The sequence below is a fragment of the Erpetoichthys calabaricus genome, chromosome 5 (assembly GCF_900747795.2).
Source record: "Erpetoichthys calabaricus chromosome 5, fErpCal1.3, whole genome shotgun sequence".
NCBI lineage: Eukaryota > Metazoa > Chordata > Cladistia > Polypteriformes > Polypteridae > Erpetoichthys > Erpetoichthys calabaricus.
This window is the reverse complement of record NC_041398.2, coordinates 179,805,425-179,825,522: the sequence shown is the minus strand read 5'-3', so window position 1 is coordinate 179,825,522 and position 20,098 is coordinate 179,805,425. Positions and strand designations below refer to the sequence as shown.

General features: G+C 35.8%; 1 protein-coding gene across 1 annotated transcript in view; it reads left to right on the top strand.

Moving 5' to 3' along the window:
* The window catches only part of nop14 (NOP14 nucleolar protein homolog (yeast)), a 75,199-nt gene that overhangs the window by 14,261 nt on the left and 40,840 nt on the right, over positions 1-20,098 (top strand). The window contains exons 4-8 of the mRNA XM_028802260.2: positions 96-237; positions 12,654-12,805; positions 17,399-17,530; positions 18,013-18,135; positions 19,925-20,056. Coding sequence (XP_028658093.2) covers positions 96-237; positions 12,654-12,805; positions 17,399-17,530; positions 18,013-18,135; positions 19,925-20,056 — 681 coding nt within the window. The remainder of the gene's footprint in view (positions 1-95; positions 238-12,653; positions 12,806-17,398; positions 17,531-18,012; positions 18,136-19,924; positions 20,057-20,098) is intronic.

Below are 20,098 nucleotides of genomic sequence, written 5' to 3'. Positions count from 1 at the left end.
GTTAAGGAAATGGCTTTTAGAAAAAATATTTTTTGATTTGCTTCATAGCAAGACATTGTTGTTTTAGCTTGTTTGTCAATTTTCATTTAATACAGCGCATTTATGGAAAGAAAGATATTTACAACTTGAATGAAGAGGAGGAACTGACACATTTCGGCCAGTCCTTAGCAAACATTGAGAAGCTAAATGACCGTGTGGATAGTGACAGTGATAGTGAAGAGAAAGGACTTCTCTCAGGTATGAAAAACGAATGACCTTGTAAGTTCTTTTTTTTTTTTTCTAAGCTTTAAAGGATGCATGTTTTAATCCTGATTTCTCTGTAACTGAACAGTGTATATTTATCTATGTATATTTATTTCTCCAGAGTAATATGTTTGTTAGATGTAAATACAAAGTAAATCCTACTTTAATGCTTTGAATCCTACAGTAAAAGCCTATATACTGTTGGCAGATCTAGTGTTAGGAAACTGAGTGTGTAAACAAGTTAGTTTTTTAAAATTTATTCACCAAGTTCTTGGTTCTAACATCAACAATTTCAGATATGTCACAGTTATGATTCACAAAGATACACAGCATCTTGTTTGAGATTTATTGTATGAAATATTGGAGTCATGATAAGGTAAGGATCCAAAAACAATTTTGCATACTTCATTAATTTAAGTGATACATAAAAACCGAAAGTTGTGTCCATGAATGATATGTGCGCAATATTATTAAATTTGTAAGGCACAATCAATTGATGTTTTTGTTAAGTATACAAAATAAGTACACAAGTTACTTACTTATTTGTGTTCAGTGAAAAATGTAGTACAATCATTTTATTGTAAATTTAATTTATTTTTAAATTTAATTTAAATTTAATTTATCATTTAATTTATTGTAAATGCATTCATGAACCTATTACAAAATTGGAAATTAGTTTATACTTTAATGAAGTGTGTTCTTGCTAAACATATTCGGAGTAATATCAAATGATGCTCTTACAGTCTGATCTGAGACTTTATCTAGTAGTACATGCATAGAAAGAGATGTAAAAGAAGTTGGGATCCCCTGTGAACTAGTGCTGGGAGGTATACCGGTTCATACCGAAAACCATTTTTTATTTTTGTTATGATATGTACTTTTCTTATACCGCAATACCGGTTCAAATAGCCTGGAACATGGCGCAGCAGGAAACTGTTTAAGGGGGGATTTTTTTCACTGCTACACCGCTAAACACGCATGCAGCGGAGTACATGCATTAGTGGATGTATTGAGCGGTGAAAATTGACAGAGAACATTCCGAAACTGAAGCTGTAGCAGATGATAAAGTTGCACATGATGACAGAAGAACTTTTGCCGAAAAAAGGAGCCACGTCTGTTGTCTGGAGATTTTGGTTTTAAAAGGTCAGATGTGGACCAAACAACTATTCACTGCAAATGCCGTTGAGCTAAAGTTGTCGCTGAAGGCAGTAACACGAGCAATTTGCTGCACCACCTTAGCCATGCTTAAACATGCTTTGGAGTACCATGAATGTATGGAACTAAATTGGCATTCTCCACGTCCTGAGGTAAAACTGAAAAAGCTAGAGGACACTCGAGTCAGACGTTACTTGTAGATGCATTTGCTAGAGGACTGCCTACGACAAAAAAAGCAAGCAGTGGATCAAGATAACCAACACCATTACAATCCATATAGCTAACATGTCAGTGGACAGAGATTGTTAACATTAACAGAAAGTGTAGTTAGTTTACAAAAAATATTTACTTTTTAGTCCTTTTCTAAAACATGTTCAGTGCAATACAACTTTTGACAAGCACCTCTGAATATTTTACAGTGTTAAACCCAAATAACCCTTAAGACATTGTTCTGCTACAATCTATGTATGTGGTATAACATCATGCTGCAAAAAATCATTAATATTTTCATGCATTCTGCCACTTTACGGTAACTCATCAATATTCATAAGTGGGGTGGAGCCTTTAACCAAAAACACAATCGCAAATAAAAAGCCAGTTTAGAACAGACTGAAACAGAACCAGTGTTCGACTAGAAAGATCATAATAAGGATGTGAATTGGTCATCTTAAACAGTGAAATTGACACTTGTTTGATAGATTCTGAATTGCAACGTTTCAGTGATGTTTGTGTTTGGTGTATGCTTAAAACTATTGCTGGCAATTCTGCAATTTTTTTTTTTAAAATAGGTAACCCCTCCTCCCCCTTAGTTGGTTGAGCATGATCTTTGGGGGTGGGGTGGTGTCAACTTTGATGAGCTGGATGTGGATTGAGTGCGATTGTAAGACTTGCGACCCACTATTAATATGAACAATAACAATTTGTGACCAACCGGTATCAGCCCAACATCCAAAATTGGGTTGTGATTCAGTGCATGAAAAACACAGATCTGGAATATTCATGATTTGCCAATGATAGTCTAGTTAACAAAATTGTTGAAATGAAATGCTGCGCTGAGCATTGCCAGAAAAGTTGCAGTATACCATTTGCTTGCTATAGTCACTGCAGACAATATGTGGGTGGTTTTCAGTCTCCTGATGCTGCAGATCATAGTGGACAAACCAGTCTACTGATGGTACTGGTCCTCATTATTGCAGACACCCATTTTGAGTGTTGTTTTTCACTCATTATGAAACACCTGTATTTCACTAATAACAGTGACTATGATGAAGCCAATCACCCAGCACAAAAACTGTACACACTTTGGGATGTATATCAGGCGATAATCAAAAATATGCAAAAGGTGTATATTCCCGATTGTGACATAAGTATTGATGAAAGTCTCATGGGTTAAAAGGGAAGGCTGTCGTGGATATAGTACATATGGGAGTGATTTGCTATCATGTTCTACATGCTCTATGAAGCAAGCCCTGGATACATTTGGAACTTGATACTTTGTAATGATAGAGGGACCAGGTAGGATGACTACAGTCAATAAGGTGTCGCTACATCATCTGTGCTGTCACTAGCAGATTCTAGACCTCTCCAGAACTGCTTGAGATTTTACTTCAAAGAAAAACTCATGTATACAGCACTGTATGGCAGAATCACCGTAATATAACTGGCAACTGTGGTTGTGTGAACACATCAAGCTGACTTTCGGTGCAGTAGGTGCATTGCAAAAGAGCAAAATGATTGTGATCAAGTGAAAGAACAAGAAAAACTTCTGCCTCCTAAGCACTGGTTATAATTCAGTGTTGGGGAAATGAGGAAGTCATTGTGCATTGTGCTGTGGTAGGCTACAATAACACAATGGGTGTTTAAATAAAATTAATCCTATTGCACTGTTTTTTTGTTTTTTTTTTAATACAAAGCACAGATTTCAAAACAAATGAGCAGCAAAGATGCTGATGTACTTATCGATCAAGCACTAGTTTAAAGAGATGATTTGTGATGAGGGGTTGGTGCCAGTTTGGGATGAGGTCACATCAAAAGAGCAGACTCCAGACACAGCACAACCGAGTTAATTGAAAAACAGCATTAAGCCAAGGCCTCAAAAAAATAATGTAACTGGCCAACGAGTGCATTGTATGGCTTAAGAATATTAATCAAGTATGACATGCTATATCAGTAATATACTAGACATCAGAATAGTGCATCACCACCCAGATAGCACATATGTATAAAGAAATAAAGACAACGAGGAGGCTGGACAACTCGTGACCACAAGGAGCTAAGCACAGAAAGAGATCAAAGTAAAAACTTGGTTCAGATTGTCCATGCTTAGGTGATCTCCAATGATTGAACTTGGCACATGTTATTCAGTCTAATTCTGGTTTGCACCTTTGTTCATACCATTTGATAGCTGAATTCTGTTGCCAATATGAGGATCATCTGGTGAAATATAAGATAAATAGTCCTGTTATTAGTATTTGGCATTCTGCAATATGTATAATGTAATTTTTTGAAATTGATGTGTTATGCTTTGGTTGTTATTATTAAAAACCCCCATTGATGACTTTGGACATACGCACAACCTCCTTCCGAAGGTAATGGCTATATGTGATTATACTCACTAGAAGGACACCTATCAAACAAAATATAATGTATTTGGTTCTTTGTGCATCTACAAGTACATACAGTATGTACATTTTATACAAAAGCGTATTTTTTTTTCATTATTAAAAAAATTATTAATGGATAGACATGGCACCCTGAGACCTGCCCACAGTGATGCGTCTGATTTGTGGCTCAGAGGACTGCTGTGGGGCTTAAAAAAAAAAAAAAAAAAGGCTGATTGTGGAAGTCAAGTGCAAATATAGATCTGCAAACTGATGCAGCTTTGCACAGCATATCTGGAGTAACTCAATGCATAAATAAGTGCAGGTAAAATAACGCCTTTTGCAATTGGATGTCAGCTTTTGTGTTTGAATAAGACCTTTGTTTAAATTAATTCTAATTACTTTTAAATAGCAAAGTTCAATCCGACAGCCCTATTGGTCAGACATGCTACCAGACATATGTCCTAAACCACAGCTATTGTAATTTACTAATCACATTGTTTCAAAACGCGATTTCAATTTGAAATCAATTGTTTAGCCTTATTTAAAATCAATACTAAAAAATAAAACATGATTATATTTGTACTGTTAGTGAATTCCAAGATAAATGTTATAATTTAAACATTCTTTAAATCTGTTTTTCAAACATCATTCTTTAAAAATCGGGGCTGTCAGAGAATTCCTCTGTTAGGTTTGTAAAATTTTGCTGCTGTAAAATGTATTTACTGTATATTAGCAGTTTTAGCTGGTTAAAAACCTTACTAACGAGTAATATTTAACGGGCAGTGTCAAGTTGATTCAGCTTTCAAATGTTGCAAAATCCTGATAGTATAATTTTCTAGATCTGTCAGTATAATTTTCTAGATCTGTCTCAGCATTTTTTTTCATTTATTCAAACTTTAATTTCCTGTGTGAAATCAGTGTTATTAGTTTTACATTAATCAGTTGTTTCAGACCTCCTGTAAAATACCCTTTTGTCTTATATTTAGCCTGTGCACTAATCCAGAATTAGAATGCTAACTAAGCCTGCAGTTTGACTGGTGGGCTATATTATGTTTGTCAATGTACCTTTCCAACATAGGACATATGTGCTCTCGCTATGTTTTTCACATTTTAAGGGTTATAGAAATTAACCTTTGTTTGACTTTAAAACCAAATGAATTACACAAATTTAGCTTTTGCATTTTTGTATTTATCAATGAAGCAGGCTGTTTTCCCATTCTGATTAACTGGCCAATTGCAGTACTTTGTGCTTTGAAGCAATAAATAAATTTTAATTTAGTATTATGAAATGGAGCAGCTCATTTCATTGCCAGTATTAACAAGCTAAGTAAACCACTTCATCTGAAATGTGCCTCAATTTTTATTAGCAACAACTGTTGTTTGCACTGCCAATGTGGAGTTTCTCACAGTCCTGTATTCATAACCATGTATGAGGTTTCCCTGTGACCCTAACCTATATAAACCAGTTAGAAAATGGATGGACGCTTAAACGAACATCTGTAGATGTGCTTGATGGAAGCAGCAAATGAATGTGAAGTCTCTGTTCCTTTTCAGGGACTGTGTAGGATGCAGTATTAAAATCGATTTATCACACCATCATTTTGTTTCCTCTTAAAACTTTGTAACTATACAAATTGAGTGATTAAAACTTACATCTGGTTGATCAATTCATTGCACTCTCAAAGCACACACAAATATTTTTTTCTGAACTAAATCTGTAAATGGATAAAAGATGCAGTAATGAAACCCATGTGTGGCTATTTTGTTTTTATTTTATTTAATAATAATAAATATGATTCCTGCAGTTACGTTGAAGTTATCCTGCCTTTTACACAAAGCATTTTGAGACATGACCTTTGAGTTTTTCTTGTCATGTATCATCACCATTGTGAGCCATTTTCATATGTAGCTTTTTTACTCATTTTTCTCATGTATTATTGTACCTTCCAGAGTTATTATTTTACTTGCAGTCACATATAAGTACAGTACCGACTTTTACTTGATACTATATATACTGTATGAAATCTAGTAAAGTTATGTTTTCAGGACTTGGTACTAAAGTATTAGTTCATATGGAGAAGTATTTATTACCTCACATATTGACAGTATATTTTCCACAGTATTGGGATACATTTGTTTTGCATCTATAACAGTATCGCATGCATATTGACATGTACTGTATTTATATTTGTAGTCTTGAGATTTGTATATCAACTGTAATGTAAAAATTGTTCTGCAGTATTCCTCATGTTATTATGTGATTATGTATTAATATTATTATAATATGTTATTATCCATGCACAGGCTCAGAAAATTGAATAGATTTCCAAGTGTAACACAGTAACAGTAAAATAACAACAAAAATATCTACAGCATGTTCTAATTAACATTATAATAATTCACATCTGAAGAAGTGTCACTCAAAAACCTAAATCAAACATGCATATATTTCTAATACAATACAAGGGTAGAATGAAAGAAGTGAAGACCATGTATCAGAATTAATTTAAGCCTTGCTCTAAGTTAATAGTTACTTGTCCCTGCCCATTAGTTGTGGTGTCTTTTCCACTTTTCTTTTCTTAATGGCATCAAAAATACTATAGCTCTAAACTTTCATGTTCCTCCACTCACCCTCTGGCATACCATGCTTCTCCTCCTGACTGTACATGGGAGAACAACTTTTGAAACCCATGTGGAGTTTGTTTCCAGGGAAGCCCTGAAATTATTTCTTAGGGCAAGGTGACCCACTTTGAGTTATACTAGAGCTAATAACCTAAAAGTTTCTTTAGAAATCCATGATGACTCTGACCAGTTCTCTGTAGCTGCTTGCTCTATTTCTGGGACTGTGGTGTCCATCCTGGTGTTCAAAGTTTGGTTTACTGTCCTTAAAGTACAAGAGGACGATGAAATGCTGGAAGCACAATGGAGTATGCAAAGCAGCTGATCCCAATAGCATAAATGTTCTGTCCTATTGGCCCATAGGTTGATGGCTCCAGAGCAACAACAAGAAAGTCTGTCTTCAGAGACACATCTCACTTGTAACCCTGGGTAAAATAACCTTCTTCCAGCAGGTGGCTCACAAGCTGATTCTCAGCGCTAACACGCTGTTGCTCCTTGCTTCACTGCTCTCTGTCTGTCTGTCTGTGGGTTAAAAGGTCTTCAGCCCAACGGTTCTGTCTGCACTGTTTCTTCTCCTTAGAGGCACAATTTCTCATTTTCAGGTGAACCCGTCAGCAACCGATTTCTTCAGGTACACCTTAAGGAGACGCAAACTAACAAAGCGACAATAGTACATAATAGCCAACCCGCGGCGTAGCATACGCCGCATAATTATTTAGTGATGGGTGAACACTTCCTGAACGACACAGTTGTCCAAATGGCGTGGGTGTGAGGATACGACTGTGAGTGAATGAAAAGATAGACCTCTGGAGAGAGCAACATATAATTGTCCGTGACTGAAAGCGGGATCGTCTGTGACGAAGAAGGCCATGCTGGTGAAAGTTACGGTAGGGATAAGTGTCAGTACTTGTAGATTAAGGTGTAGCGAGTCTTCGTTGTTGACGCTTAATATAGCTTGCGTACTGAGATGTTCCGGAGTCACAGTTGAGAAACACTTTTTTAATGTCTTTTAAGCACAGGGGAAAAAATTAACATGTGAAACATCCATAATGTAATAAGCCACCAAGAAAAGTGACATTGCAACAATGCTATCTATGACCCGATCGCTGTAAACAGAAGTGAAAACAAAATCGAGCCCGGTGCATTCTTTAACTGCCTTGTGGCGCTGTAGTAGTGCTGCTGCTTTGCAGTTAAGGAGACTGTGGAAGATTGTGGGTTCACTTCCCGGTTCCTCCCTGTGTGGATAGCACTTTGAATACTGAGAACACCGCTATATCAATGTAATGAAGTATTAGTATTGTTATGTGTCCAGCGCTCTATCTCGCTCGCTCGCTGCACATGTTCCTGCAGGCATACCAGTAAGTGAATGAAAAGATGGAACTCTGGAGAGAGCAACATTCAACTGTCCGTGTCTGAAAACTGGTTTTGGCAGATACATGCATATCTTTTTGAAAGTTTGGCCCTGTGCCTTATTAATTGTCATTGCAAAGGCAAATCTAACAGGAAATTGTCTTCCTGTAAAAGTAAAAGGCAAATTATCCGCGACAAACAAACTTTTTTACACACTGCATACCTACTACGCCGCATAATCACGGCACTTTTTTAATGTTTTTTAAGCAGAGGGGAAAAAAATGAACATTTGCAAAATCCGTAACGCTGCTTTCAGTAAGTACAATGCACACGCGTTTAATTTGTCGGCCACTTTTTGCCAGCCGTCTTTTCTGGTTTGGGCTGCTTTTGCAGTGTTACCGCTTGTGCATATTAAATTTTGAAATCCTTCGAGTAACTAATTAACCAACTAACTATCTAACTAACTAACTAACACCCACCCACCCACACACACAGCTTGTGTGAAAAAAATGCACCTGTTCTTTCATCATTTTGTTGCAGCCTATCAAAGACTTGCTGATCATATTTTCTAGACTCAATATTCATTGGCTTTTTACTCAGCGTGGGGGTGCGCATTCATCTCGGATTATTATATCCAGCTAGGCTAATCTGCTACACGGCTGCGTTTGAAAAACCGACTTATCCCGGATGAGTTTCACCGGCATTAATGATTAGGAATCCGGTTGGAACAAAACCCTGCAGCCACAGGGGTTCACCAGGACCGAGTTTGGGAAACACTGCTGAACACAGACGAAACCGACTGAGGTGAGGAGTTGGGGCGGGCAAAGTAGTTGCAGCTATTTAGTGTTGTTTGCCTGGGTGCCTGATCTGCTTGACGGGATCAGAAATAAAAGGAAAACAATGTGAAGGCAATGTCACAGGTGTTCCTGTGGTATAGCGGGTCCACAGCTCCCCTTCAAAAGGCCATTTTTAAATAAATAATCATCGCGCTCACAGTGTAGCGAGGGGTGTGGAAGTGTGGCTGAAACGGTTTCCGGGTGGAGTCGTGCTGCGGGTGTTTTCTCCCCTGTGCAGTGTGCGAGCGAGTGAGGAGAGAGAGAAAGCCGGTACATTAGAGTGAGCGACAGCAGGCTCGAAGGCAATGTCACAGGTGTTCCTGTGGTGTAGCGGGTCCATAGCTCCCCTTCAAAAGGCCATTTTTAAATATGTCTGATCGTCTCGACGGGATCAGAAATAAAAGGAAAACAATGTGAAGGCAATGTCACAGGTGTTCCTGTAGTATAGTGAGTCTACAGCTCCCCTTCAAAAGGCCATTTTTAAATAATCACCACGCTCACAGCGTAGCGAGGAGCGTGGAAGTGTGGCTGAAACGGTTTCCGGATGGAGTCGTGCTGCGGGCGTTTCTCCCCTGTGCAGTGTGCTAGCGAGTGAGGAGAGAGAGAAAGCCGGTACGTTAGAGGGAGCGAGAGCAGGCTCGAAGGCAATGTGTTACTGTGGTATAGCGGGTCCATAGCTCCCTTTCAAAAGGCCATTTTTAATCAGGCGACTGACAGTAGTGGAGTCAGGCACAGAGAAGGTCAGCTGCTGAGAGAGCATCTCGACTGTTTCAGGGCCTGCATCGGTGAAGCAGGTGAGACACTCATGAAAAAGAGGCACAGGGCTTATTGGTTTTTAAAGACTGCTTTCTTCATTGTGTTTTAACCTCAGTTTTAAAGGATTGTTTTAAGGATCCCATGGGATACCCCTCGCAAACTGTTTTACACAGCGATTCACATCCGCGAGAAACATGCCTCTATGAACAGTCAACGTGGCTCAGAGGTACATGTGGACTCTAGCACAGACGAACATAAATGACGGCGTGCTTTCTGAGTCGTCGCGTCCGAGTTGGTGGGCGTGGCTCTGCAAGTTGTCGTCGTATCCAATGGTCTTAGAGTTGGTGGGTGTGGCTCCGTCCTGCGTGCTTCCATGGGTGTCTTGCTTGTGCTGGCGGCGGCTTAGTGAATTATATATATAGATGGCACCCGCTACACATTTAAACATGAGTAGCTTTGGTCAATTTAGGCTGGTTTAAAATAATGATTGATTGCTGATGTGGGTAGATCCCAAGATATGCATCACGACACACAACCAAAATATACAGTTGAAAGTTGTAGTTAACATTTTTTAATGAATGTGCCTTTGGTTGTAGGTCTGCTGCATTTTTATTTTATTTTGTTAGACCATAGCCAATACACAACAAAGATAAAATAGTTGACATTTAGAGTTGACCTCAAAAAAACAAATAATGTACAAAATAGATATTAAAATGTTTTTGAAGCCAGTATCTCTATTGACAGTGCTTATGTCACAAAATACTGTGTGTTGTGACATCCTGTCTCTTCTACAGTCCTTAGCTCCCTCAATTTCTTACTCCATTTTCACTGGCATCTTTGAATTTAAAGTGGCTAGCTAACTTATGACAAGCTAAATGAATCCATGTTTTTCTTATTTACTTGGTAACTTTAGCCCAGAAACAGGTCTTTAGTGTTTTTTCTTCCATATCCCATTGGCATGTGCACTAGCTGGCATGTCAGTTCTGAATTAGTGCTGTGTTTAAAGTATGGACTATAGGATCCCAAAAGCATCCACAAAACATCATAAAGTTTAGTTAAGCAAGTTCTGAAAATTTTGGAAGATACTGTAGCAAAGGTCAAATATAAGCAAATTTATTTCTACACTTTGCAAGCACATTCTTCATGGTGTGCAAGATGTACAGCCATGAGTGTATAACACAGGTAGAAAAGAACATGTCTGCATATGCTGTCTTTATACTAATCATCCAGTTGATTGGTTTTTGTTTTGCTATGTTGCAAATTTGAATTTAAATGTGATTTCTTCTGTAAAAGTAATTATGTGTAATGCTAAATGACACAAAGTGTTTAGAATAGTATATAAAAATCTGAAAATTACAAATAATTGATAAGTATTTTACCACTTTTTACCACTCATATCAGCTTAGATCAGTCCTGTTGTCATGAAGACCAAGGGGCTACCTGTGAAATTTTGAGATGAAGATTTTTGTAGGAAAAAAAGATGGAGGTGGTTATAAAAAGGTTGTTAAAGCTTTGGAGCTTCTTAAAGGCTCTGTGAAGGTCATTGTAACAAAATGAAAATAATATGGCACAACTCCGAGATCAGGCTTTCCATGTAAAGCTAAGCAACCAGACAGAAAAGAAGTAACTGTCAGAGAAGTAACTAGGAGATCAGCTACAACACTTGACAGAGCTGCAGAGCTCTTTTAGATAAAATTGGAGAAATTGTCCAGATATCAACAGTCTTTTAAGTATTTCACAGATTGGCCTATTTAGGAGAGTGGCTAGAATGAGTCCACTTTTGAAAAAGGCCAACATTAAGTCACACCTGGAATTTGTTAGTAGCCATGTTACAAATATAGAAAAATCCCGGAAAAGAATCCGTTCATTCAGCTAGAGATCTGTGCTAAGGGCAAAGATTCCATTTCCAGCAGGACAATGGCCTCAAGCACAAAATCTACTAAATAAAGGCTTGAATTAAAAAGTTAAGTATTCCAAAATTGACTCAGCCAAAGCCAGACTTGAATTAAAACTAATTTTCTTTGAAGAATGGGGGTAATTCCCACACAAACACAGATACATTTGAAAAGGCAATTTGTTCTGTCCTTCTGTTTCACACTAAAATGGCATTTTCAACCACTAAAAGCAATACATTTGGAAACGCTGTATAAATTTAAATTGTGTAAATTTAAATATGCCAGATCTCAACAGGGGGGTTGAAATGGAGATTTTCAAAAATTCTGGTGTGTATTTGTCATGTGATCAGGTACTAACTTCACTTTTGTTCCTTGTGATCTTATCTTTAATATAAAGATAGTCCTTTTCCTAACTTCTCTGCATTAGCTGAAGGTACTGTTGTATTAAAATTCTTCAATATTTTATTGCATTTATTTTTACATGACTCCACATCTATATTTTCGAAGGCTTTTTCAAAGTTATACTTGTTTGTATTCTTTAAAAGCAGTTGTACTTTTTTTGTCTGTCCCACCTCAAAAATCCGATTTGTTGTTTCCTTTGTTCTTTTTCTATTTTCTCCATAATGAAAAATAGATCTTGACTGATGAGCCGTGCTTGTCCAATAATAAACAAAAAAGGCCCACCGTTATAATAGGTACTAAAGGACTATATACAGTGTGTCGGCTCTGGGTAGTTTTTGGGGAGGGGGTGTACCTTTGGAAAATGAGAAATATAAGTCTTTAATTCTAGAGAAACCAAATTTTCTTGAGTAAAAAAAGATGAATTCATAAATGTGTTGAATTTATTGTGTTAGGCAAAAAAATAATTTCAATGCATCACAAAAATGAACACAATGTGAAAAAATTAATGGAGTTGATTGCATTCTTAGAGAAAACTGCACACCGCTATAGTGCCCTTGTCATGTTGCCAGTTTTCCCTTTTGAAAAGATAATAAATAAATAAAAACCAAACAGCAGATGTTGCCAACAGTCTATTTTTAGGAAGTACATGTTAAATTTTAAAGTTAAAATGTTAGTTTATTTTAAAGCCTTTTTTTAGCTGTTACTTTAGTGAAGTGATCTTTTTGTTTACTTTATGTGTATGTACTTATAAAACTTGATTAATGTAAAATATGTTCTCTCTCTTTTGTAAAAAGCTGAGCTAACTGCTGCTCATTTTGGAGGTGGAGTAGGGAACCTGCTGCGGAAGAAGGCTTCCCCAGGAGAGAAGGGCAAAATGGAGGAACCAAAACAAAAGTCACGCAAGGAACTCATTGATGAGTTGATAGCAAAATCAAAGCTAGATAAGGTACTTTGTCTAAAAATTAATTATTAACACTTACATTGCAAGGCTGAAATTAAGTGTTAATTTTCCTTTCCATAGGAAACAATAGAAAGTCATAAACCATTAGCTCTTTGGGATTAATAAAGTATCTATCTATCTATCTATCTATCTTATAGTAAAGGTCTGTTTAAATGCATGTATTTATGAAAATATAATGCATGTTTTGGACAACTTTGTAATATGCGCTTTAAATGACATGCTAGAGTCAAAGATAACTCCTAGATTGCAAGCTGATTCAGTAAAATTAATTGGGATTCCAACGGAGTTAAATGATGACAAAATATTATGATCAGCGTCATTCCCTCCAACAATTAACATCTCTGTTTTATCTGTATTTAAAGACAAGTAGCTCTCATTCATCCACTCCTTTAATTCGCTAACACAACTAATTAAAGACAACATCAGAGAAACTTCATCTGATTAAATGAAAGGTATAACTGGGTGTCATCTGCATACGAGTGAAAATTAACATTGTTTCCTAATGATAGATCCCAGTGGAAGTATGTAAAGTGAAAACAGTAAAGGTCCCAGTACTGAGCCCTGCGGGACACCATATTGAACTTCTGTGTATAATTATGGAGTACTATCATCACATTTCTGTACATATTGGAATCGATTTGATAAATAAGAACTAAACCAAGCGAGCACGGTGCCTGTAAGCCCAACATCATTTTCTAGCCTGTGTAGTAAAATAGAATGGTCGATGGTGTCAAATGCTGCACTTAAGTCCAACAACACAATTACAGTGGAGTTTCCTTCATCGGAGGATATCAGAATGTCGTTTACAACTCGCGTTAGTGCCGTTTCTGTACTATGACCAGTGCGAAAACCAGACTGGAATTTCTCAAATAAATTGTAATGCGTAAGGTGTGACTGAAGCTAACTGGCGACTACTTTTTCTAGTATTTTAGAGAGAAACGGTAGATTTGAAATAGGCCTATAATTTAGTATGTGTGGGTCTAGGTCTGACTTTTTAAGTAATGGTTTAATGACTGACACTTTTAGTGCTTCAGGTACTGTGCCATGCAATAATGAACTACTGATAATGTTTAGAATAGGCGCTGCAAGAACATTCATTGCACTTTTTACTAGTTTTGTTGGCACTGGATCTAGGGAACAAGTAGAGGGCTTCATTTTAGAAATTAAAGTTAAGACTTCCTGCTCAGTTACAGGATTAAAATTACTAAAGTGCTGAATGCAATGTGAGACAGGGTCTGCTAAGCCAGTATTTGGTTTGTAGTGTGATGCAGAGATCTGGGATCTTATATTTTTAATTTTCTCATTGAAGAAGTTCATAAAGTCTGTACTGCTAATATCTGTTGGTGTTTTGCACTGGATCTGAATTTCCATTTGTTAATTTAGCCACTGTTCTAAACAGTACTCGAGGATTTTTATTATTGTTATTTATTAATGTACAATAGTATTCTGAGCGAGCTTTAAAGAGGGCTTTTTTATATTTATTAATACTCTCTGTCCATGCAATTTGAAAGACATGTAGCTTTGTTGTTCTCCATCTGCGCTCCAGTTTTCGACTCTCTAATTTAAGAGCTCGAGTGTTTTCATTAAACCAGGGAGAGCTTCTATTTGCTTTGATCACTTTTGGTTTAAGGGGTGCCACTGTGTCCAGAGCATCTCTCAAGGTCACATTATAATGTGATGTTAGCTGATCTAAATTGTTTTCCACGTTTACATTTGATGTTAACTGATCTGAATGGTTTTCCGCAGTTACACTCGACTTACTCAAAGTATCTATAAATTTTGAAGCAGAATTACAATCTAGATGTCGCACTGTCTTTGTTTTAATCTGGGAGTGTGTTGACAAGGGCAGGACTAAATCAAATGTAATTAAGTAGTGATCGGAAATAACTTCATTTAATGGAGTTATATTTAAATTTTGAATTTCAACTTTGTAAGTTATAATTAAATCTAATGTATGGTTATGATTATGAGTTGGACCTTTGACAATCTGACAAAATCCTACTGAATTTAACAAATAAGTAAAACATTTGCGAAAAGTGTCAGTTTCCACATCAATGTGTACATTAAAATCCCCCATCAGTACTACGTGATCATAATTTATAGCCAAATCAGATAGAAGGTTGCTAAATTCAGTCATGAACAATGAATACGGCCCTGGTGGTCTGTAGACTAGCACTATAATTGTGTTGGAATCTGTTTTAATATTTAAAATGAATGCCTCAAAGGATGTAAAGTTAAATGTAAAATTTTTAGAAGTGATTTGCATTTTGTTACAATGAATTATTCCAAGGCCTCCTCCTCGACCAAAATCTCTAGACTTATGAAGGAACGAGTAGCCATCTGGTGACGCCTCAGCTAGGGGAACAGTGTCACATTTACTAAGCCAGGTTTCAGTGAGAAGACACAGATCAGATTTTGTACTTAATATAATATCATTTACCAAAACAGCTTTAGTGTCAAGAGAGCGAATGTTCAATAAGCAACATTTAAAACTGCATGGTTCTTTCTGAACTGCTGATATATTTTTTGTTTTAATTTGAAGTAAATTTCTATTACAGATGCCCCTGGTGGAGGGTCTGGTTTTATATAGTAATAGTGTTATAAAGAATATTTGTGGTTGTTTACAGGTGCAACCCTCTAATATGTTATAGGTACATTAGAATCCTGATCTGCAGAGCTCATATTTTATCTGCTACAGTAGGTGGACTAAACATGTTTATGTTCCTTATCCACCATTTTATATGAACTAGGCATATGACATTAAAAATAGGGCTGCAGTTTATTTAGGCCTGACAAATCTGGACTAGTCCTTTATATGTGAAACACTTCAGACAAATAGGTTTATAGGGTACTTACTGTCACATGCACAGCTGAGTATAGTGAAATTGCCACATTACCACTCTCCGGTGCCGTGATTAGCGATTATAACAGACTTACTGTACTTCAAAACCTCTGTCTCCATTACCTGAAAAATATCAGAACACATTTGTCATTAAAAGAAAATCAAAAATAGTATTTGTATTATACATATTAGATACATATCAAGATAAACAAAGTGTATTTTGAAGTTAACATCACTCATACTCTGGCAGATTAATGGTGTACAGTAAACTTTATTTAAATGGTATAGATCAATGCAATGTAGACAGTGTTCTAATTTCACGTTTAATGTGCCTCTCCATACCAGCCACCATTGCACATATTTCCACAATATTCTTCATCTTGTTGAGATCATGTTCTGCATATTTCAGTGGATCAGTGTTAACATGGCTTTTCAGTACAGAACAGAATAAAATTACTCAGTGAATCAACCTTGGAGGATTTAGTCACAATCGGCACATAAGGCCAATCTCTTGAGCAGTTTTCCTGAGCCCTGTGTCAAATGCTGGCTCACTTCAAACATGAGTAAAAGAAGACAAAATTATGCTGGATATGCCTCTGACATTCTAATAGTCAGTGACACAGACTTCGAGCTTGAGTTCTTAATAATTAATGTTCTTAATGACTGTACATAGTTTGAAAGTTATAATGACATTCAGTTACCCAAATCATCAAGACAAGCACAAAAGCATGAGGGAAGGATGCACTGCACAGGAGAAGGAAAAGAATTAGGCACACATACATGGAGGTTAGAAAGGTAAGAGACTGAAAGAATAATATTTTACACATTTGTTACTTGGCATGTAAATCAGTTATTGGCTCCTCATTTTTTCTTTTAGGAGCCACTGCTCCTTCAGGTGAGTTTTTGTCTGGAGCACCGCTGGATAGACTTGTTTTAGATGAAAAATCTATCATAGCTACCAGATTCCAATTCAGCTGATATAAAAAATCCTCAGACTGCATTGATTGATGTGCTATTGTTATTGATATATTTTTTTTTACTTATACACCATTAAAAAAATCATTTAACTTTCCTGTTACAACTTAGAACAATAGGTGAAATGAGCTGATGTGGCAGAGGAACACACAGAATCTTGTAATGTGATAGCGAGATCTCTTCTGTACATTTAACTCTATCTGCATTTCTATAACTTTTACTGGGCATTTGTTTTGATGAGGTGTGGGTATGGGGTGGTTATTGGATGTGAAAAAAAATATACTAGCTGAAATAATCTGTCTCATGTTTTGTTTGAAAGAATAAATTATAAGTTATTCACTTCTAATAAAATGGATCTCTGTTTTAAGGTAGGTAATTTGGAAAATGCACTAATGCTTTTTAAAGAGTTCTTGAAGTTTCTAAAATTTGTACAGCATGATCTATTTGAAATATATTAACACAAACTGAACTTTCCCAAAATTTTACCTTTACGAATAAGTGAGTTTCAACATGTAGACAAACAGATACAGTCACAATTTAGATACTTGTTATTTTCTGAGCATGGATCTAAAAATACACTGGTTAATTTTTATTACACGTAATAAATATAAAATAACTTTGGGTGTCTTAGCAGGTGTTACAGTGAGCACATGTATCAAAAAGGATAACTTTGATATTAAAAATATCTGCAGATCTTCCTGCTATAAACTGTTTAAACTTCATTATCAGATTTCCATGTATTTTGTGTTTATCCTTTGCAGCATGAACGGCAGACACAGAAAGAAGAGTCTGAAATCCTGACAGAAAAATTGGATAGTGAGTGGAAGTCTATTCAGAGTTTGGTGTCTCGTAGAAATCTTAATGCTGCACTGAAAAAAGATGAAAAAAGCAAGGTATCTGTGGGTCTATAAAACACATGTCTATGTCGATCTATGTCACAGTTAAATTATATTCATTGTATATGCGTGATATTTTTAGTAATGATCCTTTTGTGTTGTTTGCAGTCAAAATGTAATAATCTGTTAAAGAATTAATTAATCAAAATACATTTGAAAATGTATGGTTTTTGCATTTCCATCCCCCAGTAGTTATTTTATGTCAATTCCATCAAATACTGTACAGAACATTAAATGGATAATTAATAAGTGTTAACTTACAGGTTCACAAATTTGGGATGGGTACCTTTTTTTTTTTTTAATTTATCGAACCATTCATTGACAGAATTTAATATTATCATTTATTTTTTTATTGCTTAATACAGAAAATGAGTTATGCAGTCTGATGCAATATTAAATAAATCAGTAAAGTACAAATATTGTTGTCTGAATTATAATACAGACATAATACATGCATTCATGATTTATTTTCATTTCAGCCAGACGAGTATGACATGATGGTGCGAGAGTTGGGCTTTGAGATGAAAGCAAAGCCTTCTGATAGAATGAAGTCTGAAGAAGAATTGGCCAGAGAAGAACGTGAACGTCTTGAAAAATTAGAGGTTCCTAATCAGCTTTTTTCTGTTAAATACAGAAACAAAATTATCTATACAGGCATTGTTGCAGTGTATTTTATATATTTAGGAAGTTAGCAATCATTCTTGCTGTGCAGTATTCACATATAGTTCAATATACAATATCACATGATGCTACAAAAATTTTTAGGTTACCTGTTGTAACGCTTAGCATAGAATCTCCACTTTCAATTCAACAAAGCTAGGATTATATGTTTATAGTAAATGATGATTTAATATTAAAGGTCGTTATGGTTTTATTTTGAGATAAATCATTCTTTATGAAATATCCCTTCCACAAGAATAACTTAATGACTTGTTTTATTTTATTTGGCACTTTTCTTGGAGCACAGAGGTTGTCAAAAATGCAGTGCAAAAATAGTTCAAACACACTGAAGAAATGTCTAAATATAACTTCTCTCTGGGTTTAGTATGTCATTTTAAATTTTTTTTTAATGAAGCATTTTCCATTTATTGCTTTTGTCATAGTCACACGTCACTCCAGGTGGGTTTATATATATTGTAATATTGGGTTCCTTGAACTAAAAGAAAATAACAAAATATATACAGAGAAAACTTTCCTATACTAACAGTAGTTGTGTACTAAACACCACAAGTTGAAGGTTAATAAAGCTTGGTAATCTAAATATTTGCAATTACCTTTTACCCTTCCACTTTCTTACTGAAGTAATGTTGTGTAGCTCATCTAGAATAAAATTTGGGTGAATCTGTGGGAAGCACAGCCTGTTTTCAGGGGTTTAAATTAAGAAAACATTTTTAAAGTTCCATATAATGCTGATAATCATTTAAATTGTGAAGGTTAATTGTAAAAACTTTGAGAAGTCAAGCAAGATGACATCTTTTATTGGCTAACTGAACAGACTACAGAGGCAGCTCAGGCCCCTTCTTCAGGCTGATTCTATTGCCTCAAAAGGTATCATTTTGCTCGACTTCTCATTGCATCTGTAATGGCTAACACGGTACAACACCCTACTATTATAAAAAACTTTAAAGTATGTTAATGCTTACACTGTGTTATGCACTAGTGAGAATACATCTGTAGTACTGTGTTTAGTTTTGTTCACCATTCTATAAAAACAGCATAGCAGCTCTGGAAACTGTTCAGAGAAGAGCAACCAAGTGCATCCCTGGTCTAAATTGTCCAGTATGTCCTGCTATGTAAGACTATGGGAGTCAAGGATTTGTATTCTTTATTAGAGAAAGCTATGTAGGAACCAGATCTAGGTTTTTTTTAAAGCATCAGTTAATTTGATACAAAAGAATGCTTTAATTCAAACAGTGAATCAAACAGTGTATGACAATGGTAGTAATTCATGGTAGAAATTTGGAAGTGTTTCTTCATATACGTGGTCTTAGAAATCTAGAACAAATTTGTTGAAACCAAAACTTTGATAACATTTAGTTGGTGTGAAGATGTGGGATTGGGGCATGTTACTTAATAAATGTAGCGAACTGGTGTTTCATTGATTAAATGTAAGTAGTTTGGGCTTATTATATTGGGTTCCTTACAGACATTTATATGGAAAAAGATGTGTATATATACACATTACTCACAATGTTGCTCTTAATCTTGACATTTCAAGACATAGGTTTGCATGTACTTTTAAATATAATTCTTGATAGGCAATCAATAATCCATTAAATAGATTATGCAACTCTGGCAGTGAAATCAACAAAACTCTTCTATCTGTATTTCTTAATGTCCTTTCCGGAAATGCAGTCATTCCATTTCTTCATTTTCAATTTTATTTTACAGAGTGATAGATTAAGAAGAATGCAAGGAGACTTTGAAGAGAGCAGTGCTAAGAAGCGTGTACATTTCTCAGCTGATGATCTAAATGATGGCTTTATTCTCACCAAGGAAGATCGACAGTTACTTACATATAAGGTTTGCATTTTATTGACAAAGAAATTTTTTTATGAAAATCTT